This window comes from Ambystoma mexicanum, chromosome 10, assembly GCF_040938575.1.
Source record: "Ambystoma mexicanum isolate Mex_15411 chromosome 10, UKY_AmexF1_1, whole genome shotgun sequence".
NCBI lineage: Eukaryota > Metazoa > Chordata > Amphibia > Caudata > Ambystomatidae > Ambystoma > Ambystoma mexicanum.
The window spans coordinates 101,587,046-101,599,355 of NC_090932.1; the positions used below are offsets into that span (position 1 = coordinate 101,587,046).

General features: G+C 43.9%; 1 protein-coding gene across 1 annotated transcript in view; it reads left to right on the forward strand.

Moving 5' to 3' along the window:
* The window catches only part of LOC138491199 (cytochrome P450 2J2-like), a 382,346-nt gene that overhangs the window by 250,560 nt on the left and 119,476 nt on the right, over positions 1-12,310 (forward strand). Inside the window, exon 5 of the mRNA XM_069617584.1 lies at positions 2,418-2,591. Within this exon, the coding sequence (XP_069473685.1) occupies positions 2,418-2,591 (174 nt within the window). The remainder of the gene's footprint in view (positions 1-2,417; positions 2,592-12,310) is intronic.

Genomic DNA, 12,310 nt, shown 5'->3' on the forward strand with positions numbered 1-12,310 from the left:
AAGAAAAGTGAAACAAGGACCAGCAGGGGTGCCATCCCTCGCAGGCTGCTAACATACAGCAGTGAGATGTACATTGGCCAGTCCCGGGGCAGAGTGTAGGTTGTGCCAAGGTGTGTCGAAATCAGCCAGCAAGCAAGCATGGATGGCCGGGACGGGGGTCACTCGCAATGTGGCAGAATGACGAGGTGTCACATCAGGTGGCGTGCATAAGATACAGAAGGGTACAGGGGAGGAAACTCAGGGGAGCGAAAACCTAGAGTTGTTCGTTGGAGAGCTGCACGCACCCGGACAGGCCCAGACAGGGGTTGTAGCAGACCCTTAAAGGGGGACCGTGGGGGCCGGTTTCGCCAGCATAATTGTAGATGCGTTAATCTGTACTTGTTTTTCCTGTTTATGCATTAAAGGACCCCATTATGCATAGTATTGATAAAAGCATGTGTTATTTGAAATATATCCTATGTGTAAAATACCACCTTGGATTAAGTTCGTCTTGGATGGTATATTGAATTTTAACACCACACTCAAATTGAAAACTAAAATAGGAGTTCACAATGAGAGTATCAGGGTTGCTTTTTTGGGGTACCATTTACGATTTTCTATCTGGAATTTGTATAGCAAAAGCTCAGAGACTACCAGTGGTTTCGGAATATACATATTTGGGGATGAATATAAACAACCAGCCCTCAGACCATCCCCATCACGAGAACTTAAAAAGAAAGCTCTGTTCATTGATCTCGCAGGCAAGAATAATAAATGGTCAATATGGCGAATTCACCATCAAACCAACGATAACCTACTACAAACAAAAGGTAACTCCAATCCTTTTGTACAGTGCTGAGTCAAAAATCTGTACTTCTTATGCCTACTGGCAAGTGTTAGAAGGTACATTCTGGACATCTGTCCTTGCTATTCCAACTTGTCAACCTATGCCCATTATCCGATATGAGTTAGGATTATTATCTTTATACTGTATCTACTCGTGGAAACCATGTTTACTGTACAGGAAATGTGCACTTGCTAGAACCACTCGTGGCTTGTTATATATGATGTATATGCTAATACATCTGACCGTCAATTTGTAGTACAATGGAGAACTGACGTCCGGAGTATTCTCAATGAAGCTGACATTTCGCTAGACTTACTAATCACCAACCCAGATAAGGCTAAAAAGAAATTGGGTGAAATGGACTGGATCAAAACGTACCAACAACGTAAGACATACAAGAGCTTTCAGCGAGACTCTTTGGGCCTCATTACAAGGGTGGCGCTCCCTTAATGAAGGGTGCCGGTACGTCTTTTCCGGGTCCCGCGAGCGGAAGAGGGAGGTAATAACGGGCCATTTGTAATGTGCCCGTTATTACCTCCCTCCCCATTCCCATTGAGGCCTATGGGGGCTCAAATGGGAATGGGGAATGGTTCCTTCAAGGAGGAATTACCGGGTCCTCCAATGTTGGAATGACCCGGTTATTCCGCATTGAAGGAACCCGGTAATGGAGCCCGGTTTTGAGGCAGCAATGGTGCTAATAGCACCATGGCTACCTCCAAACTCGTAATGAGGCCCTTTACCTTTAAACAAGTCTGGTGTACTACCAGCTTACTTGCTTAAATCTCCAGATCCGATCCATAGATCGATTTATATGAGAGTTCGATTTCACTTATGGCCGACCAGAGAACTGTTGTTCAGGAGAAAGAATTCAATGGTCAATCATAATAAATGCGATTTTGTCGAGAACACTGTGAGACAATTGAGCATCTTATGACAGAATGCCCAGAATTACTGGATATGCGGATTCGATTTAAAAAAAAAACATTTTGAAGGCTATTTTCTTTTGACACAAGAGTCCCTGTGGACTAATTTGCATTATACAGAATCGCAATCAGTGGGATTCTCAATTGTGAGGTTTTTTCAGTTTCTAAAATTGGATGTAGTTTGATTCGACTTTGGAAGTGTATTGAGCGTCATGAAGCCAAGTGGAAATTAGTGATGAAGAGAAAACTGTAAATGTGATAAAATGATGTATATGTAATTCAGAATTTTATTTATTATGTATTATAGATTTTATAAAGGTGAAAGGTTTGGTTTTTCAAGCTGGAACACCTATAAATAACAATATATATATAAAATATAGCAATTGGACCAGGTGAGTTAATCTCATAGCTTGTGTCCCCCACTAGAATGAAGTGGCTGATGGACCTGTGTTGATATATGTCTGTCAAACAGCTTACGGATATGCAGACGATTTTCTTAATTTTCCGAATGCCCTGTTTCTCAACACATTTCCTCCATTAGCAGCCTAGCAATGCTTCCTATTGCCTATATTTACATAGTTGCGCCCTGTCTTGAACAAAGCAATCAAAGATGTTGTGAACTTGAGTTGATGGGTTTCCTCCTGTGCTCCACTCTTTCTTCCCCTCAGGTATACGAGGCTGCCCCATCAATAATGCGGTTCCTCCCAGGACCCCATCACATGTACCCGGTCCATCGGAAATACCTAAGTGCGTTTATGAAGCAAGAGGTTAAATACCACAAGGAGAACCCCACCAATGAACCCCAGGATCTCATCGACTTCTACTTGGAGCAGATGTCAAAGGTGGGTAGGCGAGTTGACCGAGAAGGTTTTTGGGCTGGACGCTAATAAGGGTGGATCAGATGCGGGCTTTCCAGACTTTACACTTCTAAAGCAGTGGGTGTTTAACCACATTCCCCGGCAAGAATAATTAAGCATTAATCACTCATTCCAAGGGCTGGAGCGGGTGTTAACGGCCTGGGGCCCGAGTTAAAGGCTGGAGTGAAGTGCAGGCATTTAACGAGGGCCCTGGGATGTTAACTACCATACCAGCGCTTGGAACGGGTGCTTAACGCTATAAGCACTCCAGATTTCAAATCCAGAAACCCAGGGTGCTCAGAACATTTTATTTTCATTCAATGTACAGGCTGGTGCACGTGTCCCGTTCACTGAATGAAAATACTGCCTCAAGATGGCCACCATGGATATGCAAGGCAGGGCTCCATACAGAGCCGCTCTTCCATTTCCATGTCGGTCCACAAAGCAGCAGGGCAGCGGCGGAAGGGTACCGCCGCCAATGAAGAAAAGAGGTACGTAGGGTTCAGGGGAACAGGGAAAATAAAAGATAATCGTGGGTGGGGGCAAGATGGCAGGGCAGGGCAGGGAAAGCAGACTTCAGGTTCCATGCAACGCAGGCTGAGATTAGCAGTTTCCGCCCACGATCCAAGGAACCTGATTGGCTGCTCCCCCTGCCGCAGCTGCTAATCTTTATTAGCACATATTCCATTATTGACTGCCTCTCAGCCAATCAGAATGCTTACAATGTAGTCAATGATTCTCAGCATTAAGCACATTCTAAACGTTCTGACTCAAAACAACAGTCTAAATACGAGCAAGCAACAATCACCTTCACATTCCTTAGAAAGATATCATCACATCAATGGGAAGCATCTTTCGGCAAACCATTCCTTTCATCATATTTCTCAGTTCCCCGAAAACCATGGCACAGCATTTTCCAGTAAAAAGAAATCGATTGTTCCATAGGAGAAAAAGACAGAGAATTAGGAAACACAAGCAATTGTACTTTGTTTTACTAGCAGCCTTATGAACCTTGGATGGGGTCATTATACCCAAGCATAATTGTTCTTCCTCGAGTCTTGGCCCTCGGCCTGGTCTCTGGTGATTACTTGGACGGTCAGTTATCCAGTGTTAAAGACCCTTTTGCCCATCAATAAGGCTTAGCTATGAAATAGCTCTACCTATAGTCGTAGCCCTGGGTAGGGCCCTGTAATGAATTGATGGATAGCAATAAACATCAAGAAGTTGGTAACAGTTGGGGGCTTCAAGCCCCATCCAGTGATCCCAGGTTACTACTTTCTATTAGCACCCGGGGAAGGGGGAACAGCCAATTAGGTTCTGCAGAACGCGGGCTGAAATCGCCGATCTCAGCCCACGTGCCACAGAACCGAAAGCTGCCTCCCCTGCTGTTGGTCGCCATCATTCCCCATCCCCTCCTTTTTTTTTTAACCAAATCCTAAGCCCCCTCACTCCACTTACATTTTGCGTCAGCGATGGCCAGTGCCGCTGCTGCCACACCATACTCAGCTCCCCGGCTGGCCACCGAAAGGGGAGCCCCACATTGCCTTTCCATAGTGACCATCTTGGCAAAGTATTTTTACTCATTGAACAGGACGCGCGCAGCGTCCCCTTTAATGAATGAAAATACATTTTTTTTCATTTCGCACCCTGGGTTAACGGTTTGGTAACCCAGGGTTCTAATGGCGTTAACACCTCGTTCCAAGGGCTGAAACGGGGCATAACGGCCGAACCCCTCATTAAGGGCCCTCGCTTGGGCCTTTAACTTGGGCTGCCGGTCCGTTACCCCTTGTTCCAGACCTTCTAATGGGGTGTTAACACCACATTATATCCCAATATCTAATTGGTCTGCAGGTTTTTCTTTGCATTAACACCATACATTCCTACATCTCATTTCCATCTACCTTAATATCATTTTACCTCTGGCCTTTGTCAATGGTTCCTTTAATTCACATGCTATTGAAATTGTTTGGCATTGTGCAGGCATGACTGTCCATATTCTGAAAGCATGTAAGCTACATCACAATGAGAAGTTCTAAATGGGGCAACATTATTGCCTTGCTGTTGCACATCTCTGAAACGCACCTTACCTTAATTGATGAAAAGATGAGTAAAATGATACAACCGTGACTTCTTACGTTGTTTTGGCTTGGGCCACTAGTGGCTAACAGTGGGAGTATCTTGATGAAAGTGTGCATTGTCACATCTATTTGTGCCTTTATTTTAGGGTCGATTTGTGTAGATGCGTGTGTTGTGAACAATCAAAGCTAATGTGTATTTTGTTGAGCACAGTGCACACAATGTTTCTTTCTTGTTTAGTGTTATTTGCCATGTTGTAGAGAGAGCACGCCTCCTTACTCTCAAACTATGTCAAGTGCATCACGCTGACAAGTCTGAAATAGCATGACCTGAGGCTATAGGGGACAAATGTACGTATACGTGTATGTATGCATGTACAGGGGTCAAAATTAAGATTTGAGATGCGCAAAACTAAATCCGGCTCCTCTGTTTCGGGCATCACCCAGTAGGCAGGAGCTACCATTGGGGAGCCAGGAGTAAGTACACAGCGCACTGCAAATCTAACTTGCCCATGAGATGCAAAGTTTAACTTTTTCTCTATTATGCATGATCGATTATGTTTAAATGTGTCTTAATTCTTCTTCATGAACATTCTCGAATACTATAAGCTAATGTCACATATGCATGTTTGTAAGGCCCCTGTTTTGAAGGTGATCCACAATTGGCTCCTGGTAGCTGTTGCTGTAAAGCAAACCAGATTCTACTGGGGTAGACACTGGAGCTAATAGCTACCAGCCATTTCGAAGCCTGCATGTATGTATGTATAGTATATAGCGCAAACCTAGCCAGCAATCAAGCAAAGGCTGCAGATAAATATAAGGTTTACAAGCCGGCAACAGTCTCCATGGATGACAGGAGGCAGGCCGGTATAGGTTTAGACCTTTCCAGTTCTTCTCTCATCTGGCTAATAAGGTCGATGTATAAAGTGGCACTTTGTTAGACCTTAACATTGTTCTGAGATGTTCTTGTAATTATTGAATCTAATTATGTGTGTTTCCTGCAGTTTAAAACTTAGTGTTTACTTTGTTGGGATGGGGTTGGGATAAGCTAATCTTCTAGGAGAAAAATTGGGTTTCTCACAACGATTGCAGATGTTATTGTAGCAGTCACCTCCGTGTTGGGTTGCGGGGTGTGTGGGGGATACCTGGCCAGTAATGGCCTGCTAGGCGTGAGCACAGCGAGGGCCTCAGCGAGGGTTCAGGGCTGTTATCGGCCAAGAGCATACCCCCAATATTTTTTGTTTACCAGAGACAGGCTCCATGCATATTGCCCAAGTCCAATCTCCAGCGAAAGAAACGACAAGATGGTCGCCGCCATAGTAAATAGAAAACCAAGTCCCTTTTTTATTTACTATTGCAGCGGTCTGATGGGCAGGTGCTGCGGTGCCGGGAGCCCAGGAAGGTAAGTGGGGTGGGAGTAGGGTTGGGGCCTTAGGGGGATGATATGGGGATTTGAGGGTGGAGGGTAAGAGGAGGGGGGCCATGGCAGGGGCTTTGTGGTGGGACCAGAGACAGAACAAAAGATGGCAGACCCAGGGGAAAGGCCTCAGGTGGCTGGTTAAACACAGGCAGTACTCCTGCGTTTTCTGACCCCTGAATGCTGGCTGTGGGGTAGGAGCAACAAGCGAGATACCATTTCATGCCCGAATTCCCCTCATATTAGTAAAACTAGGAGTGACTAGGCCGAGTAGAATGTAGGGCTCTATGTTCATTCTTCAAACGTTTTCTTTTCACTGCACTTTTTGCGGAACATTTTATGATGAAAAGAAAAATCAAATGTTTTGTTTTATTTGGGGGGTTCCCCCCAATCACCCCTCCTCTATTATTTATCCCTATACACCACCCCACCCTACACCTTATAAGCCCTCACCCCCATGTTTATCGATGTTTTTTTGTCAAAAATGTTTCAGCAAAAAGTGCTGCGAAAATAAAACAGGGGATGAATGAACGTCGTACCGAATGTAGTGGCTTGAAGAGGAAGAGCAAATAGCGCGATGCTTGCTTAAAGGGCCGTCTAGGCTGCAATATTTGTGATACTTAGAATAGCAATAGTAGTGCTACAAACAGCAGACCTATACCCAAAGCACTTTGATGCTCAAAGAGGCTCCTAGAAGCTTATATTAGTCCCTTGTATTACAGAGTAGCTACAAAGCAAGCACCTTTTAACAATAGTAGCACAAACACATATTGAGAAGCGTGTTTTAGTGTTACCATACATATATTTATTCATTAATGTATATAATCATTTAAAACAGTAAAGTGCTCAGTGGCTTGATGCTTGATCACATACATGCATTCAAACATGCTTACATATGTAGATTTATCAGGCCAGTACATTAACCCCATATGCATACACCTAGCTATATTGAGTAGGCCGTGGATTCAAATCCACTTATTTTCCATGTTAAGGGAATAGACACAATTTTGCTTAAGAGCAAAGACAAAGCAACCCATGACGTTGGGTTAGGTCCTTGAACAAAGGGCATTTAGGGCTTAGCTTGAAGCTGTAGAGATAATTCAGCCAGACGCTAACAGCAAGAAGCTAAGGGTGGTACGCATCAAATTGTTTACCTACATCATGCAGATGAGGTAAGGTACTTCCAAGTGCAAGTTAGATTCAGAAGCAGTCGATCTGCCCTCCAAGTGACAGCATTATATGGTAAGGGGATTTCCAAGCTACAGACCCTATAAGTATGCCAACCCCACAAAACAGTGTGGCTCCTGAAGTTGATGCCTATACTAACGCCCGTCTGGAGGCATTGCCAGGGGGTGCAAGCTCCTCTTAGCTACACATTAGAGTCATGATAGATTGAAATGCAATGGGTTTTAGCTTGATTGAACAGTGTGCAACAATTCTGATCCTGTTCGGTTTCAGATCAATAAACCACTAACCTAAACTCTCAGGAACCATGAGGCTAATAACCATTTAGGGAAGGAACACTGAACTTCCACAAGAGATTACAGGAGCTCGGAGTTCCACTTCTTCCCGAAGGGTCTTACAGGATCGGGGGTGCTGGGATGGTTGGTAGAAGTAGACAGGGATCACTGTTGATAGTACATGGAAAACTGCAGAGTGACAATTAATCAAAGATTATTACGAGTTTTAGCTATCCTTAGCGGTCTCATATGTCCATATAGTTACCTGTGAATGGGAAAGCCGATTCCAAGAAAGTAAGTCTTTTGTACTCTATGAGAGGCTCAGCCATTCAAACTAAAATCAGTTAGTCCAGCGATACTGCACTGCTCTGCTTAATCCCAATCGTAGAAACAAAAGAGAAAATGGAACCAAAACCTAAATACCTATTAAAGGGACTGAAATTCGTTATCCTGGAACGGGTCTGAAGTAGAGCAAGCATGCTCGATAGTCCTGATCTGCCAAAGGTTTGCAAGACAAATTATTATTGATTGTCACTGCATTCATACTGAGGGAAATGATGTATTGTCTGCGATGAGCGTTTGTTTCCCCGGTGGCCATATTGGAATGGGATGTCAGGCAGCCATCTTGAAGGTAGAGTTTGTTGCAGGGATCAACGGTTGCTGAAAATGATGTCGGATCTGGATGTTGTATTGTGACGGCGGTTTAGGCTAGATACTACTTTGTCCAGTGGGGCTGCCACATGCGGCTTGGTAGCAGGTGGCTAGTGCGGGCTCGCACAGTCTTGTCAAATAGCTGTTTCCTGACAGGTCCTTTGATATCTTGATCCAGTGAAATTGTGCTTTGCATTGAATATTGTGATAGATATATATTGAAATGATTGAAATGCAATGATTGCTTTATTGAGATTTAGGTTATGTTGTGTTACCTACTTGTAAAGCGCAAGCAGTCACTCAGAGGACATCATGGCACCAAGATACAGCAGGAAAGGTTTGCGGTAACTGAGAGAAGATTAAAAAAGATAAGATTTCACTGATTTACGAAATGCAGAATTACTCTCAGTAGCCCTCAGCAAGAGGGGCAGACAATTCCACAGCTTTGCTGCTGTGACCGTGAAAGCATGATCAGCCATACAGGCTAGTCTCAAACGAGGCGCCTGGATGCACAAAGACTCCCTAGAATGAAGTGCATGACTAGGCAGAATTTCGATTTCAAAAATTCAGGCCCTTTTCCATAGAAGCTGCAATGCACCAAACATAAAGATTTAAACTGAATAAGGTTATGAATAGGAAGCTAATGCAACTTGGGAATAACAGGCGCGATATGTGCGTGAATAGGGGTTTAAGTAACCAACCTTGCTGCTGAGTTCTAGAGAATGTGCAAGCGGTGGGTGAGATGCAGAGGCTGAGCGGGATGCAGTGAGTTTCAATAGTAAACTGTACTCATTACCAACAAGGCCACCACAGAAGCATGAAGGTGAGGGGAGAGAAAGAAACTAATTTTTCACAAATTCTTTAATTTGCAATGGCCAACTTGACAGATTGCCGCAACTCGGGCCTCATTGGATAATGAGGAAGTGATACTCATCCCAAGATCACAAACAAGAGAGACTGGGGAAGGAAAAGGACCAAAAGCAGGGGGTGGCAAAAAGCAGGAGTCCACAGAGAGGACACCAAAAGGGGACCAACCACAAGTACCTCTGCCTTGTTACCATTCAACTTGAGCCATGTGTCGCTCATCCGACAACCCATGTACTCCAGGCCACTCCCAAGCTGAGCCGCCATATCAGGCTGAGCTATATTGAGCCATACAATGATTTGCGTATCAGCATCGGAGTAGCAAAGTAATCGGTGCCAGTGGATGAGCTCAACGAATGGTTGAATATACATAGTAAAGAGAGGTTGAATATACATATTAAAGAGAAACAGAATGGTCGACGTTGTCAAAAGCCGCCGATAGATCTAACAATATCAGGACACCCACTCCACCTTGATCTGACAGCCGTACTTCTTCATCCTTTACCTATATAAGGATGCTGTCGGTGCCCAACCTGGGTGAAATCCTGATTGAAAAGATTTAAGCTTTTGGTTTAGTTTGGAAACCATAGGCTAGATAGGTTTGTGTAACATTATACAGTATTGCTCCAGACAATATTGATTCAGTGGTAGAATAGGTTTGAATGTCTTCATATACTTTACTTTACTTTAGCTATTTATATTGCGCAGACCATGGACTCGTGAGCTTAAGGGCGCAACAAAAAAAGAGACACGAGACAGACGTCAACACAAAGCAGGTGAGTAGCAAACGGGTCATAGGAACTCGTACATGCAGATTCACGCAAACAGAAGCGTTTTTAGTTTCTTCTTGAAGAGATCTAAGTTCCAAAGGCAGGACATTCCATGCCTTAGGGGCTGCATTATGAAAGGCCCCCTTTGAAGCCTTCAAAGTTCTGCACCTAGGAGGCGGCAGCTGCTCCTGATTACTAGATCTGAGAGTTCTCCTGTGAGTTTTTTCTATTAGAAGATCCTGAAGGTAGACAGGCACTTTGCCCTGTCTACATTTATGTGTCATAACGAATAGGTGGAACAGGAGCCTTGACTCAACAGGGAGCCAGTGCAACGCCCGTCTAGCCACTGAGACATGGTCTCTCCGGGCGAGTCGCATGACCACATGCACTGCCCCATTCTGAATCACCTGCAGCCTCTTCCAATCTGGTCTGTTAATACCCACAAGCAGGCTACAGCAATAGTCTATCTTGGTCCCCACAATTGCTCTTGCAATGGTCTCCGCGTTGGTTTGGGTGATAAAAGGCCGAAGGTGGGCCAGAAGCATAATATAATAAGCTGAGGCTCCCAATGTGCACCTTCATTTTAAGGTGTTGGTCAAATATGACGGGTAATGTCTTAACCTTCTTTGAGGAACTATTTTTGAGTCCCCAATGGGAAAGCTCTTGTAGGCCGGACCGCGTTTCTCTATCATACTAGCGGATCCGACAATCAGAAGCTCTGTCTTATCTCTAATCAGAGCCAGATTATTTTGAACAATCCAACTCTCTATGAGTGCGTAAAGCCTGTTCAACTGTGCTTCATCGGTTTCATGCATCCCAGAAATAGGGATGACACACTGCGTGTCATCAGCATAGTTTTTAAACACCACCCCCTCTTGTTCCAAAGGTCAAAGAAGGGTGCTGTAAAGCTAGTATACAGGCAAGGCGAAATACATGATCCCTTCGGAACACCGCATTTCAGGGTTACAGGCGAGGCTACTGCCTCCTGAAAGTAAACTCTACTATCCCGATTACTTAGGAACGATGATATCCACTGAGCTGCTGCCGATGAAAAGTTAGCAACGTCCCTCAACCTCGTGACCATGATGGAGTTGTCCATCAGGTCGAAGGCCGCCGACAAATCTAGCAGCCTCAACATGGATGCAATTTAGGGATGCTGTCTAGTGTGTCACAAACTGTGTTCCTCTAAGTGAATTGAGCACTGGAATTTGACTTTTAAAATTGTGATGCCTTTCCTTAAGGGAAGGACATGTAAATTACACCCCACGTTGGGATGAACAGGAATTTTTGTATTGGATATGTCATTGAAGCCCCATGATGAGAGTATTGTTAATTGGCTTAGTTACAGAAAAGTGACTTGTTACCTACCAGAAAAATGTGTTTGAATTCTGTGTTGATGTAGCAAGATGAAATTAGGGATTATAAATGTGAATAAAACACTCCTTTTGTACAACGTTGGTCATTATTGACTCTGTGATACGTTGGTACAGTGAAATGCTAAGCACTGTGCTATGTAATGAATTTTTGCATTTTTCCTAGAAGTCTTGCTGTTTTGCCAAATCTCTCTATCCCTACCTATGTGCATTAGGAAGAGTCACAAGAAATGACGTGGAAGTTTTGCAGTGCCCATGAGTAACCTATAAGGTTTGAGGGTTGAATATTTTGCACATTGTTATGACAGTGAGCTGGGAAGAGAAACACTTTAAAGTCCATGCTTTGTAAATTTAAAATATTGTAGGAAGAGAATAATATCGTCTCTGAACTAGTCGAGGGGCAACGTCCTCTGTGAGCCAGTTCAGTGGCTTATAGCTTCCTCTGTCACAAAATACCTCTTTGACAGAGAATCTACCTATTTACTGGTCTGATCACTTTGCACAATTTATTTCCCTGAATTCCTCAGTGGGGAGTAAACCAGATATTAAGGAGATATCCTTAGCACTAGCTCGTAGATGAAATACCTTGGACAAAATTTCAGGAGGCGGAGTTAAGGAAACGTTATCCTCTATTGATAACTCACTATTGAGCGAGGAATATTTCATCACTGGGGTAAGCATTATGGATACTAAATGCTCTAAGAGTGCACCTTTGAAACCAAAGAGGAGGACCTCAAAACCTTGGTTTACTCATAATGTAACTCCCCTTGCTAAACCGGTCAGTATTACAGAACGGAAATGGAGAGAAGGCAGAACTCTAGAAAGGGTTAGTAGGGTGAAGATAGCCTTCAGTAACTATAAACAAGCCATTTTCAAGGCAAAGAGGGAGGTTCTGCACAAGGAATTGGCTGTAGAAAGTAGCCAGTCAAGGGAACTATTTGCCATTGTCTCCAGGTTCTGCCAGCCAAGTTTTATTGTCTCTACCATTGAACCCTCTTTTGAACAGGCCACTATTTTTAACAGGTTTTAAGGAGAAAATGTAACTAGTCCAGAATGATATTCTGGCTAATTATAGAATATATCATCAAGTCCAT